Raw genomic sequence first — 20,418 nt, forward strand, 5'->3', positions numbered from 1 at the left:
GCTTGTACTGTGGTTGAGACACAGGTAGAGCACACACACACCAGTCTACATTTAATCTAGCTAGGCTGGGTAGAAGCCAAATGGCTTTTGGGGGCTGCATAGCTTAGTGCAGGAGCTGAGTGTCTCACCCTTGGAGCTTGGGGTGCTGATGTTGCTGCTGGAGGTGCCCGGGGTTGCTGTTAGATCTTGCTTGGGTGTGCCTATATGCTGTGATTGCATTTCTCAATGTCTTGTAAATGAATGTTTGTTGTGCTGTGTTCTCTTACAGAAATTTATTTTTTGATTACCTATCTTGGAGGGACAGATTCTGCCAGCCTTTATCACCTTTCCTTAAATAAATTGCCATTGAACATATTGGGATTGTTTGAAAGCAAAGTAATATACTATTCCTCAGTGGGAACAGGGCCTGGAAGAGTTATGTGGGGAGCATATGGCTGTGCTAGGCTTCTGCAGAAAACCTCAGCTCTGCTAAGCTGTTTTATTTGCAAAGCTGCAATTTAATTGTTGCCCTTTAGAGAATTCAGTTGTCTGATGGAAACCTGGTTCTTCAGTGTTAGCAAAAATCAAACAAAAAAGCCCAGCTTTTAGTGGCTGATAGTATATCAAGGTGTTGCTCTTCTGCACTTCACTGGCTTTAAATGGAGTCTGTGTAGTCATCTGATTTGTGTCCTGGAAACTCAGAATAATTTGAGAAGCATTTGTTCCTTGATAAAATTCTGAATTCCTTTCTGAATTTGGCATAATTTTATGTTGGGGGACATCAGGAGAGTGGCCCTGCAGTGAAATGAATCTTTCAGCATCTCTTTAATCGATTTTCTGGTTTTGGCCTGGAAAGTGAGGAAGAATCTGTATTTGGGACTGAAATTGCATTTTACTACTGCTGGCAGTGAGACTCAATTTTCTTCATCTTTGATCTTTCTTTAAAGCAGCACCAAGACTTTGTTTCATATTTGTTGTTGTATCTGACCCCTGGTAGAGCTCAGAAATAGCTCAATCTGGATGAATCGTCACTCTTTACACCCAGAGTCCCTGTGTGTCTTCCTTATTTACTGTTTATACTGCTAATTCCCCAAAATCATGCTCCTGGGTTTGAGGCATGACAACTACAATCTGAAGAACAAATTCCCTGGCAATGTGGGAGGGGGAAACCCGCGTTGAAGGGGGATAGTATCTTGCTGGACTTCCCTCTCCTGCCTGCTGACCGTGACTGGAAAGGCAGAGAAAATAAAATGTGGTGGGAATTGCTGTTGAATGTGCAAAGGGTGGGCCAAGTTGCTCTGCTGAAGTGTGAAAGATGTTAATCCTACTGGTTCCCTTTGCCAAGAGCGTGCATGTGCCACCCTTTATGTTGCCCTGTTTGTTTGGTGCTTTATTTATTTTTCCTGCCTGGGAATGTGAGAATTTGCCCAGCTGCATGTCAGGAACAAGTAATGGTGGTTTGAAGGGCACAGCATCCTGCTGCTGCTAGGGTCTGGCCGTCTTTGCCCGTGGTGGTGCTCATGCCGCGGCAGTGCCAAGCACCTCATCCGTCTGCCAAGATCCTTTTCCTATGTCACCTAAGTTAGTTGCTGGCAGTTAAGAAGCCAGAAGTATCATTTCCTAAAAGCACTTGGAGTATATATGTATGAGGATACCAAAAGCATCATTATAGTCTGCAAATATTACAGGCCTGACTGATTCAAGTTGTGATTGAGCATTTTAAACTTCTAAGTATGATGAAGAGGTCCAGGGAAGTGCAAATGAGCTCAAGACTGGAACTGACCTCTCCCAGATGCTGAGGCAAAGTAAAGTTGGTTTTGGTGTGGTGGGTGTTTTTTTTTGCTTACAGCCTGAGAAAAGAAGTCCTGGAGACAGAGCTACTGAAATACAAAGCCCTTTTCTTACCTACAGAAAGAAATGCAGTGCTGGTCACCATGCTAGCTGAACACTGCATAAGGAAATCTTTAGTTGCTTCTATTCATTACCTGGAAAGTAATCGGAGGAAAAAATATATTTTCATATATTTTTATTGGTGCTTTGGGACTCGTTTGTGGGAAGGTTACCCAATATTTATTATCTAACTTTTTACTAGGAGGGAGCACTAACTGCTTTCTTGAGTTAAATGGGCTTGCAGCAAGTCAAATTCTTGCAAATGCAAATACAGAGGGTCACCTTTCCATTGGGCTCCCCAAGAACATCTTGCACAAACTCGTGTTTGAGCAAATGATTGAGGCACTGGGTCTCAGCACTGCCTCCTTACTGTGAAGGTATCACCTTCCAAAGACAGCATTTGCTGGTTTTGAGGTCTGTCTTCTCTTCATATCTGTCCTGGGGGTGGAAAAATCAATAGGAGGGGTGAGAAATTTTTCTTACTGTTCTAGCTTAGCTTCATGGCCCTGGATAGCTTCATTTCTAGTCTTAGCCATGCTCTGATGGATTGTCTTGCTTTCAGTAACTTGAATCCCAGCTCAAAAGGCTTCAGGAGCCCAATAAAACTGAAAAAAGAAAAGGAAAAAGATATTCAGCAAGTGATTATCTACTTCAGCCATCCATTGCTAGGTATCAGCTAGTGGAATGATGTGGCGGTGGGTGGGGGTGAGATGGACAGTCAAACCTCCGAGCTACATGTGCAAAATGAGGGTCATGCCCAGGAGCAAGCATGGTCACTGGTCCCTCCCTGCATTCTGTGAGCAAGTCTGTGATGGGGATATTGTGTCTTCTCATTTCCTTTCTTAGAAAATTTGGCAAAGCCGGAAGGGATTTAGGAAACAGCAGCTGGAGCAGTGGTAGAGCTTGGAGGCTGAACTTGCAGGGACTCACTGAAACAATTTAGTGGGGAAGGTCCTTTGCAGAGGCTCAGGAGCATGAAGGGTTTTAGGTGCTGAGCTTGGCTATTTGCTCAGATTGGTGAATTTGAGAGCTGAGTGCTTGAGCCAGGGGAAAGGGGCTGTGTAGAGAAGTTCTGAAGGATGTGGTTTGGGGACCTTTACAGCAATTGCACAAAGCACAGCTGCAAAAATGCCCAGAAGGAAGAGTGCCCTGGCAGGAGACGGGCTGCAGACCAGCAGATCTGTTGGTCTTGTGCCTTGTGCTCTGCTGTCACCAGCTCTCCTACCTTTGCTGTGCCTCCCTGGAGGCACCTGAGGAGCTGGAGGTGGTGTCACCATTTTGGTTCCTTTCCAGCAGTGGAAAAAGGCCATTTTAATGATGGGATTGATGAGGAGCCTGCATGTGCAGGGAGCCCCAGGGATCTCCAGTGGTGTGATCTGGAAGTGTGCACAAAAGTGTCTCTGAACAAATTTCTTGGTTGTTTCTTACTGCAAGCCAGGAGTGGTTTTTCTTATCTTCCACTTCATCAGTATACTTGAAACCTCAGCTTAAAACCGGGCTGCGCACATTTTCATTCTCAGTAAAGACCACCATAAGTACCTTGGCATACATTTATCTTGATCTTTCTATGCTAAGTGGATTACTTTTAGCCATGGTTTTTGTATGCTACAGTAGGACTTCAGAATTGAGGCCCACTTTGCTGGGTAGTCTGCATGCATTCAGGGAAAGGTTAGTCCCAAAAGCTAATATGTAAAGCAGAGACGCATAAAAGTGTCATAGCGTAGTGCTGGCATTAGAGCTGAGAGAGAACCAGGCATGAGTGGGCATTTCTGCCAGGAGACCTCTTACCCTTTGCCCATCAATTTTCCATTTCCCCAGCACGCAGTCAGCCAGAGGCAGAAGCCATCCTTCCTCCATCCCCTTGCATCTGCAGGGAGATAGTTCCTTTTCTGGCAGTCCCCTCTCCTGATTTTTTCCCCAGGCTGCCCATCACTCAAGTAGCACTTCTTGTCAGTGCTGCTGGGAGAATTTGCGGTGGTTTTTCTTTTTTTATTTTTTTCTTTAGAACTGTCATTGGTCTCAAATTAGATGGTTCATGCCACAGTAATAATAATAAAAGGTTCTTTATTTAAAACAAACCCATGCAAATAATTATGTAAATATTTGTCTGGACTAGTGTTAGTCTGAGTCCTGGGAAAGCTTTTTGGATGGGTATCTTGGATATTTCTTGTTAGTTTTTATAGTAGCATATTTCAATTTAGATGCTATCTTTGGGTTTGAATTCTCCTTCATGTATAATGGAAGACCTGAAATGACATTTCAGCTATGAAGTGCAGCAGATATTTCCAAGAACAGTCAAGGTACAAATCACACTGTAACCAGTTTAATAGAAAATATCTGAAGGGGGGGATGCAAAATGATCATGCAGCTGTGACCCAAACTTTCTAAAATCAGTTCTTGTCCCTGTGTGACTTGGTCACTGCTGCAAAACACCATAGTGGCAGCTGTGGATTTTGAGCAGATGAAGCCATGATCTTACAGGAATATTGGCATGTGATGAGCAAAAATCCATCATCTCCTTTAAATCTGCTCCTGAAACAGTAGTGAGAGGTGGTTTCTGATGGTGGCTTTGCCTCTGGGAGGGTTTGTCTCCCATCATAGGTAGGATAGTGGAGGGAGGAGGGGCTGGGGCTGGGTAATTAGCTCCTGTTGGGCTCCTGATAGCTATTTGTAATGGAGATACTGCTCCGAGTGTACGAGGGGGTTAATGGGTTGGCTTTCTCCCCTAATGACCGAGGGTCAGAGATCACACAGGTCAGTCAAGGCTGAACAGGAGTTTCTTGATTTTACCCTAATGCCACTTGATGTGCTCAGTTAATGGTGATAAAGCCCCTTCCACCATTTGGTGCTGGCCAGACCAGGGGGCTGTGGGTGGGTGGGGAGGAATCCTGGGCTTTTACTGCAAAACCTCACAATGTGCCATTTCTTAATTTGGGCAGTAGGGAAATACACCATGTACTTCTGTTTTATTTATAATGGGACTGGAAATCGGAAAGGAATGGGAGCTGCAGTGCTGTATTTGGATGAGCTGCTTCTGCATGTTTGGACATCGACAGATTATATATTATTCTAGCTGGTCCATAAAAAACTCAATTGGCCTAAAGTAAAATAATGTTCATTCCCTGGTGATTTTAACAAAGAAATCCATTTAAATGCCTAATCAGGAATAAGATCTACTGAATAAATATGGATTAGAATGGAGAAAATCATTAGGAACTAGTAACTGAAGTGGTGAATTTCTCCCTGCTTGCAGAGTTCCCCTGAGGGCATCATAGCTCTTTGGTTGGTTTGTGGTGTTTGCTGAGAACTGATGAAACTCATGGCTGCGGGTGGTTAATTCAGGCCTGCATCTTCCTCCTGCTATTCTTGCCTTGAAAGCAGCACCTCTGTTGCGCGCATGTGGGCTATATAAACTCATAAGGGAACTGATGCTCCTGAGAAAATTTTCCAAAACAAGCTTCAGAAACACTTTTCATGAAGTCAAGCAGATATTAATTTGAAAATTGCCTTCTGGCTACATTTTTGATGAGGAAAATCAGATATAGATATAAAGCAAATGTGAAGGGTTCATTGATTTAAACATCTGAGAGAAGGAATTGGTTTTGCATTTCTTTCTCTGTGTCAAAATATTCAAGTATACAGTAGTGCTAGAAATAATTCAGTGTTGGGCTTTTTTAAAAATCATCCAATGAAATATTTAAAAATAAAAATTACTTATGCCTGGTCCCATTAACTTTATGGACAACTAAAAACCCCACAGTGCATGACAATGATTTTTTTAGTGCCTAAATGACTGTATTCTGGAAGCATCCCAGCTGGGCTACCTGCATGTGTGGGGTAGTGCCCTGCAGTAAAATCCTCTGTGGTTTTGTTGCCTTCTAAGTGGCTGATGTGATGTGCCAACCATGCGATGCTGATTGCCAGCCTGACTGTAGCTGCAATGTTTACTGTGGTGGAAATGATTGTAATTATGCAGGTGCTTGTGTTAATGTGTTTAATTAAGCTCATGGTTGGGCAATCCGCTTGCAGCACCACAACAGAAATTAAAGGCCTTGGCGTGACTATAGGAAGGCTGTACAGGGGGTATTATTCCAGAATGGCTAATGTTTCCCCCAAAGCTTGTCCATTTTGGCTGCTCTTTCCAGATTGTGGTGGTCTAGCTGATAGAAGAATGCTGTCTGTCCCTCTGTCCCTCTTGTCCTCCATGTCCTTGCACCATAGCAGCTCCAGCCGTCGCTGCTGGACAGCCTGCTTTAATGGTACCTCTTCTGCATCTCCCATTTTCCCTGAGTACTGCTGGAAGATACTGAGAGGGAACATGATCCTTTGTGAGGGTGGTCCTGTTTCCCTTGGCACAAACTTCTATTTAGAAAGTGGCCTGATAAGCTCTTTTTTTTTTTTCCCCTAATCATGAAGTGTCAAGAGATGTTGCATTGAGCATCCTTTATGGATGTAGGCTGCTTTATGTGCATCCTGGTGTGTTCCACTGTGCTTCCAGCCACTAGCATGGGGGAGGAGGAGGAGAAGCCCTGACCATGTCTCTGTTCCCAAACTGCCTTGACATGCATGTAGGCTGCTGGGTGCTTGTAAGCATCCAGTGTAGATGGGCTATGGGGCTTCCTGGGTATGGGGCATGACTGTATGTCTGCATATGATGGCTCCAGCCTGCCTGATGCAATTCCTGTCCCATGTCTGTGAGAGCTCAGTGACATCCCTGGGATGCAATGAAATAGTCACCCACATAAAATAACCCAGAGGGCTGCAAAGTATTGTATTTGCAGGAAAACCGCAGTTCAGCTGTTTGACTTACTCTTTCTGGAAGGTTTTTGTTTGGGAGGTTTTCAGAGATGTCATATGGAGGGAGGCCACTGCCTTGATCCTGGTTTCATCAAAGGGCGCTGCCCTTCTTGTTCTTGATTCCATGCCAACTAGCTCTGGATACCAAAAGGAGGAAGAAAGGTGCCCTCCGTGATGTGCTGCAGCATGTAGGAGCAGCAGGCTGGAGCAGATGGTGGCCCTGGCATCACACTGCAGCTGGCTGCGGCAGCGGCTGAGGGAGGATGCTCACACTTGCTCTGACAAAGAGACTGTTATGTTAGGTCTTCATGTATTATTTCCCCCTGTCTGGGAGATGAGTATGCCAGCTTCTTTTTTTTTTTTTGCCTTGCAGGAGTAACTATTCTTCACCCTATTAAAACTGATTGCAAAACTTCTGTTGACTTTAATGTACTGCAGCATCAGGCCCTAATTAAACCTTGCAAAGAGCATTAAGTGGTTGATCATTACAAAGTACTTTGAAAATGTAAATGCTGTCCAAGTGCCAGATCATCTGGAAACACATGGCACTCCTTAGAGCAAAGACAAAAGGTTGAACTTTCCTGTTCCCCCTTCAAATGTGCCTGCTTGAGAGCTGCAGGAGCCCCTGTGTTGGCTGCAGCTGGCTTAGAATGTGTGAGTCATAGAATCATAGATGGTTTGGGTGGGAAGGGACCTTTAGAGGTCACCCAGCCCAACCCCTGCAGTGACAGGGACAGCTTTAACCAGCCCAGGGTGCTTACAGCCCCGTCCAACCTGGCCTGGGATGTTGCCAGGGATAGGGCCTCCACTGCCTCTCTGGGCAACCTGTGCCAGTGCTTCACCACGCTCAGTGTAAAAAATTTCTGCCTTATATCCAGTCTAAATCTATTCTTCTTTAGTTTAAATCCATTATTCCTTGTCCTGTCACAGCCCCGTAGCAGAGGGGCTCCCATGGCAGCACAGTGAAACTGGGAAAGGCAGTGGATATCCTGTAAGGAACAGCCAGAAAATAATGGTTGCTTATAGAAGCAGTAAATAATGTTTTGCTTAAACTGTCATTAGCCTAAATGACAACTGTAGCGTGGTTGGGTTGCCTTGCCTGTGCAACATGGGCGCAGTGGAGCGTCACGTGGAGGTCCCCAAGTGATGCTGTGGTCCCTGCAGCACTCTGCTCATGTGGGCCTGGGCTCGAGCTGTGAGCTCTGCCTTGTCAGGATGGCTCAGTGTGAAAGAGATGCTGCCAGTGGACATCAAGTCCTCCCTGTCACCAAGCTGGGCCATGTGGTCAGGTGTCTGCAGAGATACTAGCTGGTTCCTCATCACCCCCTGAAGAAAAGCTTGAGGTGCCATAGGCAGAGGGGACAATTCTCACATCAGAGGTTCCCCCCAGCCCCCAACCTGGTAAAACCTCAATGCTATACCTGCAGAGCTGCTTTGCTAAAGGCTGTGCCAAGGTTTTGCTTGGGAAGAATGACAGACTCCTTGGATGCAATTTCTATCTCTTGCTGGTACATCTCCATGTGCTGCCTCAGGGCTGAGGCAATCCAGGGACCTTGCAAGGATTTTAAAGTGGGGTTTTTGAGTAAAGGAACCAGATGCTTGGGGTGCAAGGGAAGGAGAGGAGAGTGCCTGTTCATTTGCACATAACTTGCATCCCTTTATGGGCTGGCTTTCAGCAGCTGCTCCTAAACCAGCTCTTTTTAAGACCTCTCAGTTAATCATTCAGAAGATGGAGTCATGCTCCGTCACAGTTTCCTTTTGCAGATCTGCTGAGCGTGTGAGTTTGTAGTTTTAATAACTCTAAAAATTTTAGACTCCGTTCACCCTTAGTTTTTCTTTAAAGGGCAAGACTCTTGCCAGTAATCAAACTTCTGCTGGAAAACTTCCCAAAATGTCACAGTGACCCAGAAAGACTTGATCCAACTGGTGGGGGACTGGAAGGCTCCCCCTGGACCCCGGCTAGCCAGGGAGTGGGGCTGGCCGGGATCGGAGCAGCGCGGAGCCGTGGGCAGGGTGGTATGCGAGGCATCTCTGCTGCAGCCCGGGTGTGTGTGAGCAGAGGCAACGATGGCGACTGCGAAGCTGGTGATTCACCTAATTCTTTTGACCCCGCTGTCAGGACGGGCCCGTAAAAACTCCTCGGACACTGAACAGTCCTGCCGAGTGCTGACGTGGGCTGGGGGTTTGGCAGGGCTTGACTTGGGCTCTGCCTTAAAAGGCTTTGTGCTTTTCTCTTGAGTGGATGGCATGGTTTGCTTCAGCAGGGAGCGGGGTGGAAGGAAGAAGTTGTGCCGTGGTCCCCTTCTTGGGGACAACTGATGAAACCCAGCGCAAATCCCATTGGGAACCTCGCCCATCTGTGCAGGGATCGATGAGCAGGGAATGGGATGGGGTGTGTTGGCTTTGTACCCTCCAATCTGCCCTTCTAGGGACCCCACCACCACCCTTTCCTTGTGCTCGGGATTTTGTTCATCACCTTTTCCCAGGATTTGTGGGAATGGGGGTCAGCAGTTCCTTGAAAGGGGCAGAAGCCCCTCCTTTGGGCTCTCTCCAGTGTGTGCTCTTGGCACGCAGCAGCGAGCTGTCCTTAACTTCCCGGTGATGGATGTGTCACTTGGCTGCTCTCTGGCTCCCATGCCGGTGCCGGGCAGGAATTGTCCGGGCCAGAGCTGCTCTGATATCAGAAGAAAGCTCTCTCGTCTTCCCTGACCCTTTAGGACCCTTTGTTTTCTGCTGAGCAATCCCTGTGCTTATTGAGCCAGCCCTGTATTTTTTTTTTTTCCCCCCTACCAGGAGAGAATCTGAAATCCTCAGTTCATTAAAATGAATGGGATATTTGATGCTCTTGAATGGGGCTGGGATTTCTCCCAAAGTCCTAAATGTTTGCCTATTTTCTGTGCATTGTGTCTTTAAGTTTTGCATGGCATTTGCAGCAGAGATTTTTTTTGCGTGGTTTAATTATATTCTGTGGAGGAAAGGCCTGCTCTTAGCTTGCTGTTAGCTGCTAACACCACTGCTTTGTTAGAAACCCAAATGATTGATTATTTAAAAAAAAAAAAGATTATGCTCAAAGGAACAAAGATTATTTGATTCTTTGAATTTAATGTAGTCTTGCAGAGCTGCTCCAGTATCAGTCCTGGGTTTCTTTCCCTTTTGGGATTATGCATACGATCTTTCAAATCTGACTCTGCATAATGGTTTCCTTTGTTCACAGTTGGGACTATTTGGGCCTTTTTTTTTAAAAAAAAAAAACAACTAAAACATAAGGGGATGACATGAGTCATTGGTGAAATATTCGGCTATCTAGAGCAATGTGACACAGCTCTGTTGCAGCTATTGGAAGAGGCTGATGTGCACCAGATGAGTATCTGACAACTTTTATAGCTGGCCTTTTTTCTTTGCTATATTATGCCCCTTCTTAGGGAACAAATTTTTATATCTTCAATCCTGCATTTCAGATTCCTTGATTTGCCTCCTTAAAATGCTGTTTGTCTTTGTCCAAATACATAATTTTGTATTATTGGGCTGTTGGGATGCTGAAGAATTCAAGGGGCTGTATTAAGTCTATCCAAAGGATGCCTGAACAATGGCAACCAGAGCTTTTATTCTTATTTTTGTCTATATTTTGTCTTAGCCTCTGCCACCTTGTTTTAGTCAGTTATCCAAGGGCTGCAGTGGTGAAAAGTGTTTAGATAAGGAGTAGAAATTGTTGAAATCCCACAGGCGTGACCTGGAGACTCCAAGCTCCATGCCCAGGTGGCCAGGAAGGCCAACAGCATCCTGGCTTGTGTCAGGAATGATGTGGCCAGCAGGAGCAGGGAGGTGATTGTCCTCCTGTACTTGGTGCTGGTGAGGCCGCACCTGGAATACTGTGTCCAGTTTTGGGCCCCTCAATACAAGAAAGACATTGAGGTGCTGGAGCGTGTCCAGAGAAGGGCAACGGAGCTGGGGAAGGGTCTGGAGCACAGGGCTGGTGGGGAGCGGCTGAGGGAGCTGGGGGTGTTCAGCCTGGAGAAGAGGAGGCTGAGGGGAGACCTCATCGCTCTCTGCAGCTCCTGACAGGAGGGGGCAGGGAGGGGGGTGTTGGGCTCTTCTCCCACGGAGTTAGCGATAGGACAAGAGGAAATGGGCTCAAGCTGCGCCAGGGGAGGTTTAGGTTGGAAATTAGGAAAAATTTCTCCATGGAAAGGGTGGTCAAGCATTGGAACAGGCTGCCCAGAGAGGTGGTGGAGTCCCCATCCCTGGAAGCGTTCAAAAAGCAGGTCGATGTGGCACTCTGGGACGTCGTTTAGTCTAGTCTACCCTTAACTGGTTTAGTGTGGACTTGGTAATGTAGGTTAATGATTGGACTGGATGATCTTAAAGGTCTTTTCCAACCCAAACGATTCTATGATTAAATATGTCCCTAAGTGAAGTAGCTCCTAGCTCTCATCTGCATTTGGCTGTGTCTCGTGGATCTCGGCACAGGAGTGTTTACCCCTTGGTGTTTAATTCCTAGCATAAGCCAAGATGTCCGTGTCAGCCTCTGGGCAGCTGCCTGGAGAGTGAGAAACCCCAAGCCCAGTGAAAGGGCATCCTTCCCCCTGCACGCTCTGCTCTGCTGCTGGTCTGCGTTTGGTCCTCCAAAGGAAATAACTGAGTGTTTATTTAGCACTAAGAATAAACTAGCTTGGAAAAGTATTTAAAGAAGCGAAAAGCTGGTAAAGATAGAAGGGAAAGGGCCTGTGCGTTAGGCGCTGTTTGGAGCAGTGTTTTCCCTCACTGGCTTCCAGGCAGGGCTGTAAAGCACCCAGCGCGCTGCCGGTGCGGGGGCTCAGCTCCCTCCTGGAGGGACCCCGACCTTGGCTGGGTTCCCCAGGTCAGGATTAAAATGCGATGCTGCTGCTGGGTCACAGCTGGCTCTTCCTGTCCCCGATCGCTGCTGTGCAAGTGCACCCCAGTCTGACCTCTCGCAGCTCAGGGTCTTTTTGGGCTTCTGTTGGAAAACACCTTTTTCCCTTAAAAATGCGCAATAGCCTCTCCTCCGCCTCTTCCCGGGAACGGGTTTTTGCTGTGAATTCAGGCAGCCCTGCAGAATCCTCCTTTCCTGTTTAAGAAGGTAATGCAGTGAGACGGGGCAGTGCTCTGCCTAATGTTGTTTGCGCGGGATATGTTGATATTAATTGGTGAAAATATGGTAATAACTTTGTACTTGTCATCTGAGTGCCTGAAAGTGCTTTACAAAATTATCTCCTGTAATCTCCCCAACACAGAGGCTGGTGATTTTTTTTTGGCTTAAAGATGATTAAAAAAATGAGAGATGGAGATGTTAAGGAGTAGGTTCTCTGGTGGCAGAGCGGACCTTGTTTCACTAAAGCTGGGTGGTTTAGAGCCACCTTATCTGCTGAGCTACCTGGCACTAACTGGCTTGGCCAAGGCTGTGCAGGTGAGACCACAGCCCAGCTGGGTCCAGGAGCCAGCTCCAGCCAGCCTGGATGCTGTCTGCAATCTTTTTGCAAGAGAAACAGGGCAATTTAAGCCAGTTAGTTAATTATGGGCAGGTTAATTGCAGTGCATCTCTTTCCTTTTTCTGTTAAAACTGTTCTTTCCACCTTTCTGTGGGACTCCAAGGTACTTTTTCAAGGAGATGCTACTCCTGAAATAATCCTTATTCACTATATTTACCGGTATTACTTGCTGTGGGATAAGATGGCAAGTTTGGTTTATATTGCTTGCTCATATAGGAACGCTTTGCTTCCAAGTAAACCTGCTTCACTGGTGATGTGACACTTGGATACAAATACCCAGACTGGTGGGTTGCGTATAAAATGGTGAGAAAGTTGCAGAGGGCACCTGGAATGAGCTGGGAACATAAATGTTTCGTTCTTCACCTTATGGCCTCAAATCTTTGGCAATAATTGCACATAAACTAGAGTATGACTAAGTGCTGCGTCATGAAGTCCTGAAGGTCTTTAGCTGTTACAAAACCAAATACAGAAGAATTGGTTCTGCTGTTACAGGATGGCGACCTCCTCTCCAGACACCCAAATGTCTCAATTATTACGTTAATACAGCGATAGGTCAGCTGTGCACAATAAATGTCTGTCTCAGGATGCTGATGGGGAATTTTTTCCTCTTTGAAGGGTATTGTAAGGCAAAAAGTAGGAGAAAGGGGATTTTCTTGACTCTGAGTTCTAGGAACGTGTTCAGTGAAGATGCTGAAGGCATGCTCAATGTTGTCAGGTAAGACCCAATAAGCTGCAGATGTACCTTAAGATGGCAGTGGTAGTTAGCGAAAGGGGAAGGCTTTGACCTCTTAAGGCAAATTTTGGACATAGTTGCTGCATGGCAGTGCAGCTGCTTTCCTGTCTCGTGAACAGCACGTTGCACTGGGGCAGTGCTAGTGCAATTTTGGTTGACTAAACTGCTGAAATCTTTTCAGCTTCTGGTCTGTTGACATCTTCAGGGGCCTCCTGACCATTTTGGTGAGATCAGCAAAAAAGGTAGTTGGAAAAGCAAATCTGTTTTCAGCAATACACCAATACATAGTGTTCTCTGCAGCTCCACTGGAAAATGCGTAGAGGTCTGTGAAGAGGAAGATCTAGGTGCTAACTCATTTGGAGTATGCACACTGCTGCAGGTACAGCTCTCATCGCAGAGAGGACGCTGGCCTGATTTGGGAAGTAGTTCTCTTGTTGACTGCTGGATGCGTGGTCTTTCCAGGCCCTCGGAGGAAGGAACAGGCTGGGCATGGTGTGGGAGCTCATCTGCTGCTCTCATTACTGCAGATGTTCTCAAGGGTTGGCTTTGATCTTGGGGGATGTCAAGCCAAAGCCTTTCACTAGAAATCAAATGAATGCAACAGAGCCATTAAGAATTGGGGTAGGTTTTCCAGATGTGCTCTCTGTACTACAGAAACAGCATTTCTGCTCCTTCCAGTCCCATGCGACGTACCCAGCTCGGGCGCATCTGGCACTGTGGGTTGGTGGGTGGCTCAGAGTCTGGATTGCCTTTGGATCCTTGTTATCCCTGTGCTAAGTATGCGCTGTTAAGTTTGCTGTTGAGATAGTGTTGTGACGTTGCCAGCTTGCTGGGATTTGTATGAAGAGTCTTGTGATACCTAGTGGGATTTGCTTGCTCTTTCTGAAAGTTTCTGCTCCTGGAGCCATGTGATTGCTTCACTCAAAAAAAAAAAAAAAAATCTTCCCCAGTGACAGCTGGAAAAGCTTGAAGATCATACTGAAAAACTGGGAGGCAACTTTCAGAACAGATTTATAAGATTTCTTGTGCTTAATTGGACTTTAATAACAGATTTATAAAACTGACTGTATATCGTTGGGAAAATTAAATATATTTAACTTCATAATTTACTGGAATCTAGACTGTACTCTTTTTCAATGCCTGGCTTTGCCTTTTGACCAGTGCATGTTGGTGCTGCTCAGTTCACCCTGATGGGCTGAGCGAGGTGGCCGGGGAAAGCGGCCGCTTCCGAATGCCACGGCGTAAAGCAGGGAGGCCACGGAGAGTGTCTGTCACCAGCACTGCAAGGCTACCATAGCTTCAGCCTTCAGCTCAGGGGCAAGTTTAAATATTGTGGATTTCCTTGGGGATAAGGATTTAAAGACCTTGAAAAATGATGGGAGAGAATTGTTTTGAGGTTTGTTATTTGTAATTTGGTAATTTTTCAGACACTGGGAACGTGGATACCTGCAAGTAACATGTGACTTATGTATCCTGATGCTTGGTAAGGTGCTTTGGGGCTCATTCAAGAGCTTTGCTTCAGGTGTTAAAAATGATTATTACAGGCATAAATATGGCTTAGATTAATGACTTCTGGCTAATGCTGCATATTGTGGGATTTTCAGCGTGGTCTACAGAAGCTGCAGGTCCATCTTGCACTGAATTGCAATAGCACCATTTCTATTAGCTACTTGGTGGGGTTTTTTTCTCTTTTTTTTGAGGGGGGAATAATGTCTTATTTTCCTGCTGATCCATCCTGCTTTTAAGAACATGAAGCTGGGGCACAGCCAAGGGGGTGATGAAATGAGAAGAGCAGGGAGCTGGTGGCCTGTGCCCTCTCTGGGCTGACACCCGTAAGTCCTCGCAGGAGCGAAGCAAAAGACAGCATTTTCCCCCTGGTGAAAGCAAAACAAAATGCCTTGGCCAGGGAAGATAAAATTTAGGGGGGTCTGGGCTTGATATCAAGCTTGGAGAAACTGTTTAACCTTTGCATAATGGTCATACGGTAATGGTGTATGGGAAAAGTCTCTAACTGACCTTCACTGTGGTTGCTAAACAAGGGCTGGTTGTCCCCTTTTCTGCTCTGTGACTAGCAAGTGTAATGGCATTTAAAAAAAAAAAAAAAAATCCTTGTTTATTATTGCACATGTCCTGAAGGATCAGCAGGGCTTAAGACATCTTTTCCTCTTAAAATGTGATTTAAAGAACAGTCAGGGAAAGGAAAGGTGAGGATGAACAACCCAGTCATGTTGGGAATGGGGTTTGCCCACAGGCAGTGTGCTCTAATATTTACCTTTGGATGTTAAGGATGCTCTGGTTTCCTTTTGAGTTCCTTGGGGATATTTCTGCTCCTGTATCCCACAGCTGAGTCCGAGCAGGCGGTTTGGCTGTGGTCGAGGGTGGCAGGGCATGCCCACACTGACCCTGTTTTGGCTGGAGCCTGTGCCCAGCCCAAAGCCAGGGAGCTTATTTCAATGAATGCTGCTTGATTTGCTTTAATATTAATGCGTAAGAAAGGAAAAAGTGGCTATTGGCCGCTGCTGAGTGGCGGTAGTTACAAACTTAATAGCAGCTGCCTCTGTTCCAGCTTTTAACAGGTAACTAAATAATTAAGAATCAGATTAACACAGAAAGATTGGTCTTGTGGTTAAAGCCTTGGTCAGACATGGAGGAATTGGGGATTTAATTCCTCTTTTTGCCACTGTTTGTTTATCAGTGAGTCATTCATCTCTGCTCTGTTAAAGTGGGAAGTCGTGCTCCTTTTTGGTCTTGTTCAAGGGCTTTATACGCTCCTGGTGCAGGCTTTTGGGGCAGCCTCTGGTCTGATTTTGGTCTAATTTGCTATTTGGGGTGTGCCCCTCTGTGTACCAGGTATATTGCCACCTCCCTCCGGTGCAGCGGGACTGAGCTGCTGGTCTCTTTGGGGAATCCTGTACATCTCGAATGAAAGAATGATCCTGTGTGTAATGCTGCATAGTAATGTTATTCATAAAATAGCAAATTAAAAAAAAGCTTTCATAAAGCAACAGCTAATTCAGTTCTCAGATGAAGGCCAAGCCCAGTGCAAGCTTGTAAGAAATACCCTGTAGGGCCTGGGTTTGGTCAGTCCGGTCTCTGTCCATGATGCTGTCATAGCTTCTAAGAGGAGATTGCTGAGTTTAGATTTGGCTGAAAAATCAAGGGGAAATAAATAAACTGATTAGCTGGGCAGGAATAAGAGCTGCTCCTGTGTGAAGCTCATCTTTCTGGAAAGAGCCAGAGACTTTCATGTTGCTTAAGTCCTACTCAAACTGATGCTCCTAGTGATGAAGTGCAATATGAGTGGTCTGTAGGGCTTCAGCTGGCTCCTTAGCTCTCCTTTGATTTCCAGGAGCAAGCAGAGGTGAGACACTCATGCACATCTGCGAACAGAAGTTATTTCCTCTCCTGCTGGTTACCTGTGTGGCTTGCAGTTTGTCTGTGCAATACCCAGACTGTTATTTTACTTCAATATCTTGCTTTGACCTAATCCATCATAGTTATGGAGGTACAGAGGATTTTCCTTGTACATGAAGATGAATTGCATGTTGTGCTTGGAGGCTCGCAGCAGCACGGGGAGGCAGGCAGATGCTTGAATCATCTCTTACAAATGAGAAGTGCTGCAGCAGGGCACTGACAATGGCTGGGAGGTGCTCAGAGGGCTCTGAGCAGGGGCTGGAGCACCGAGCCTCCTACCTGCTCCTGGCCGGTCGCTTCTGGAGGAGGTCCAGCCCTGTCGAACGCCCATCACCTTGCTAAAATCGCTGCAGGAGCTTTTGGCAAGCGGTTGCCATATGGCTTGCAAGTGGTGGTGTTCTGTGAACGTATAGAGCTGGCAAAATCTTCTGTTTTCACGTCGCACTTCCTTCCTCTCAATATGCTGCGCAATTTTAGCTGTAAGATCATGACAAGGAGCAGAATTTAACTCATCCCGCACTGTACGCTTCTCTCCTGTGAGAATGACCATGACCGGCTCTGGTGTGTGCTGGGGCTCCCTTGCCAAAGGAGATGGTGTCCACATGTGTGTTTTTTTTTTTTTGTCACAACAGCAACTGGCTTTTCGGGCAATGAATTCTTCTGCAGATGTTTCTGTTCCTGCAAACACCTTGGCCCCACCGTGGCGGCTCTCCGCAGGATGGTTTATGTGCAGTGCTGTGAGCAAGGCTCAAATCCCCCTGCTCCCGGCGTGGGGACCGGGCTGATGTCAGGAGTCTGGAATTCGCATCCCCTCCCCCTTGCCTTTGCCTTTTTCCCCTCTCCTCCCTAAATAAATGTTAGAGGCAGCTTAGGAGCTGGCTGATTTGAATCTCTTGGAGCACAGGGAGGTAGCTGGAAGCAGAGCTGGAGTCTTACTGTAATTTTAGATGCTTAAACACAGCTTGGGCTGTATGTATGCAGATATTTGTGTGAAATAAAACATGGTTAAAGGCAGCGGGAAGATCGAAATGGCAAGGACAGCTTAGACAAATGTGTGTCATCCACATGCTGTCTAACATGTAAGAGTAAGAGAGATGAGGAAACATTCCAGCTGTATGCTGCTTGGGCCAGACTCTCTTAGCTGGTTTATTATCTGCAGCGTTGACTTGGATTTGCCATATGTTTGTAATCTCTCATTGAGGGCCCAACTTCTCAGGATTGTGGAAACTTTTTAAAAACTGTCTAACAATGTACATGAATTTTCCATGCAAATATTAGGCTGATCTTGGTAACGAAAACTTTTTATATTGTGAAAGATCTGTTCATGTTCTTTCTTTCTGTTGCTGGGTTGTTTATTGTGTTCAGTGCTGATGTGCACGCTGTAGCCCTTCCCCATGGATGCAGCCAGTTGTAGATGGTATATCCTTTGCAAATCCTCTCCCTTTCTTTCCTCTTTGGTCTTTCTAGTAATATGCTTGATCCCAACATAAGGCCAATCTTTTTTTTTTCCCCTTGCAAGATTTTTTTTTTTCCTGTATTGTTTTCCAGCCCTTTGGGAGATCTGTCCTTTTTTTGCAGTAGCAGTAATGCCATGCACCTTCCTGAATACAGTTGGGCTGTTTGTGGTCATTCTGCAAGCTGGTAGTAAGCTTTGCACCCTTGACCATGCAGCATGGCGAGGTGCCCTGAGATCCTGATGGAAGCTGGGGCAGCCAGCTGGGGTATCATTGCAAACAGACTATCTAATATGTGGCTGTCCTTGAGGACCTGAATAATATCACTCTTTGGGAAAAATAATGGATCAAGTGGCAAAAGACTACAGCTGTGATATATTGTCCAGGCAAGGCTAAATGAAGCTGTCATGCAGATGTTTGCTTTGGGCATTGCTAAGGGTTTGCTGGGTTGTGTGGTTCATCTTTCTGACAGCACTTTGCTCCAAATATCAAGTCAAAATTCAAAATAATTTCTTTTAAGTATTTAAAGTCAGACCTGGTTATTCTATTTTTGGAGACACCATCTCTCCTGACATGAGCAAGACCAGATTAGGAAGTTGATGAGATGTATCAGTTGCATTACTTAATTGATGTGCTAAAGACCTGAACATCTGGAGGTGAACCGGCCCCAACTTTGCTGGTGTGGGGAGTGCTAGGTGTGAGACAAGTGCTCTCCATTAACTAGTTTAACATCTGCAGCAGCGAGAAGCTCAGTCAGGATATGAGCCTAATGGGATGTGTTTGAGGAGGGCTGTTAAGGAAAGGAACCTTTTGCTTCATGTCATTAGTCAAAATGCCCATGCAGCTTGCTTTGAGGCATCCCCAGGTGCTGCCCTGTCCAGAGGAGGGGGACAGGGATGATGGATGGGGCACTGTGGTGGCTGTGCTGTGCCCTGCTGCAGCCTGCTCCTGGCCAGGATGGAGGTGCCATCTCCGTAGTCTGCCCTGAATTCCTGGCTGAAGGGACAGACTGCATGATGAAGCCACAGAAACCAGAACAAGCTTTTTCCCAAGCTGGGGTGTAACTGGATTTTTATCTCTTCTGTGAAGTGTGTGTGTTTGGCCAGTCTGGCTGCACCCTTGTATGCAGTGGTGGTTGTACAGACATCCCAGTGTGTCATGGTGAGGGAAGAAGGGGAATTAGTTGATGGGACTGGCTTGGGCTGAGTTACAGGGGGGCACTTGGCTACCTGCAGTGGAGTTGTGCTGCATCCCTGCCCCGTGCCACCTGCCTTCACCCTGGGCAGGGTTAGACGCTGTGCACAAACCCTCCCAAGGTCTGGGCGAGCCCGTGGGCAGCATGAACAACCTGTGAGCACCAAAGCACCATGCTGGGATGCTGCTCTGCCATAACTTGTTTATACTGCCGAGGCATGGCTGTGGGTTTACCTGTTATCCCAGCTAGTGTGAATTTCCATGTGGTGGTTTTGCATGATGTGTGTAATCCTTTGGGGAAGCTTGCTCAGGTATTTGCTTCAAAACAACTTTTTGGATCAACCAACTTAAGAAAAAAGAACAGAAATGTTTGCATCAGTGTGATGCAACTTCTTGATTTAAAGCCTGCCTCTCAGGTCATGAATTTCCTGTCTCATGCTTAATCTTCAGGATGTGCTTGAATGATGGAGATTGGGTGAAGACATCCAGAAAATAACTACTATAGCTAATAAGATAGTATATTCTCCCTTCTGCCCTTGTGCAGACAGCTGATCAGCTGTTCCTTTCTGCATTGAATTAGTGTCTCTGACCAGCAGTACAGTGTCCAAGCTTTGAAGCTGGTATTAATATTGTATTTGCAGATATATTGAAAACATTTCACCTGTTTTTAAAACTGTGATGAATAATTTGTGGGGCTGGCCAATAATGACTTGGATCTGAGCAAGTGCTAGTCTTATTGCCTGCTAATTCTTGTTTTCTCCTTTTCTTTTTACAGCTGAACCTGCAGACCTCTTGAAGGTATTAGATTTTCATAATTTACCTGATGGTATAACAAAAACAACAGGGTTTTGCACAAGCAGAAGATCTTCGAAAGAAGCAGATGTTGCTTATAGAGTAACAAAAGATGCTCAGCTTAGTGCACCGACAAAGCAGCTGTATCCTGGTGAGTCCGTAGCTTTTAATTTGTCATATGGAAATGTCTGATCCTTTTCCCAGATTCTGCAGGCACATATGGGGCACTGTATAATTCCTTCATTTTCCAAGTGTGCTTGCATGCTCCCTTGGCAGGGAGTGATTCTGCTGTTTCGGGGGGCTGCAAACTTTCAACCATCAAATAACGTTGCAGTAAGTTGTTCTTTTAACCTTGCACTTGCACATGGTGGTGGGTTGCACTGCAGAAGATGTAGCCAATGCCTGCATCTGTTCCTTCCTATGTTAGAAAGTTTCTACTGTCTCATTATCACACAGTGACATCCAGCTGGGGCTAGAGACTTGGAAGATGCAAAGGAACGCAGACTGTGTCTTGTTCTGCGTTTGTGGAGTGCCAAGCACAGTAGGGTTTTATTCTGTGGCTGTAGTGTGTCTCATAACACAAATAATCACCATATAAAAATAATAGACTGCCCCACAAGAACAGATGTCCCAAGAAAAGTTGTTTGAAGAAATTGGA

The 20,418-nt window shown here is 45.9% G+C and overlaps 1 protein-coding gene across 2 annotated transcripts in view; it reads left to right on the forward strand.

The window, feature by feature from the left end:
- Positions 1 to 20,418, forward strand: part of COL5A1 (collagen type V alpha 1 chain) — a 157,885-nt gene that overhangs the window by 18,314 nt on the left and 119,153 nt on the right. For both annotated transcript variants that reach the window (XM_075716081.1, XM_075716082.1), the window contains exon 2: positions 19,744 to 19,911. In XM_075716081.1, the coding sequence (XP_075572196.1) occupies positions 19,744 to 19,911 (168 nt within the window). The remainder of the gene's footprint in view (positions 1 to 19,743; positions 19,912 to 20,418) is intronic.

Source organism: Pelecanus crispus, chromosome 9 (assembly GCF_030463565.1).
Source record: "Pelecanus crispus isolate bPelCri1 chromosome 9, bPelCri1.pri, whole genome shotgun sequence".
NCBI lineage: Eukaryota > Metazoa > Chordata > Aves > Pelecaniformes > Pelecanidae > Pelecanus > Pelecanus crispus.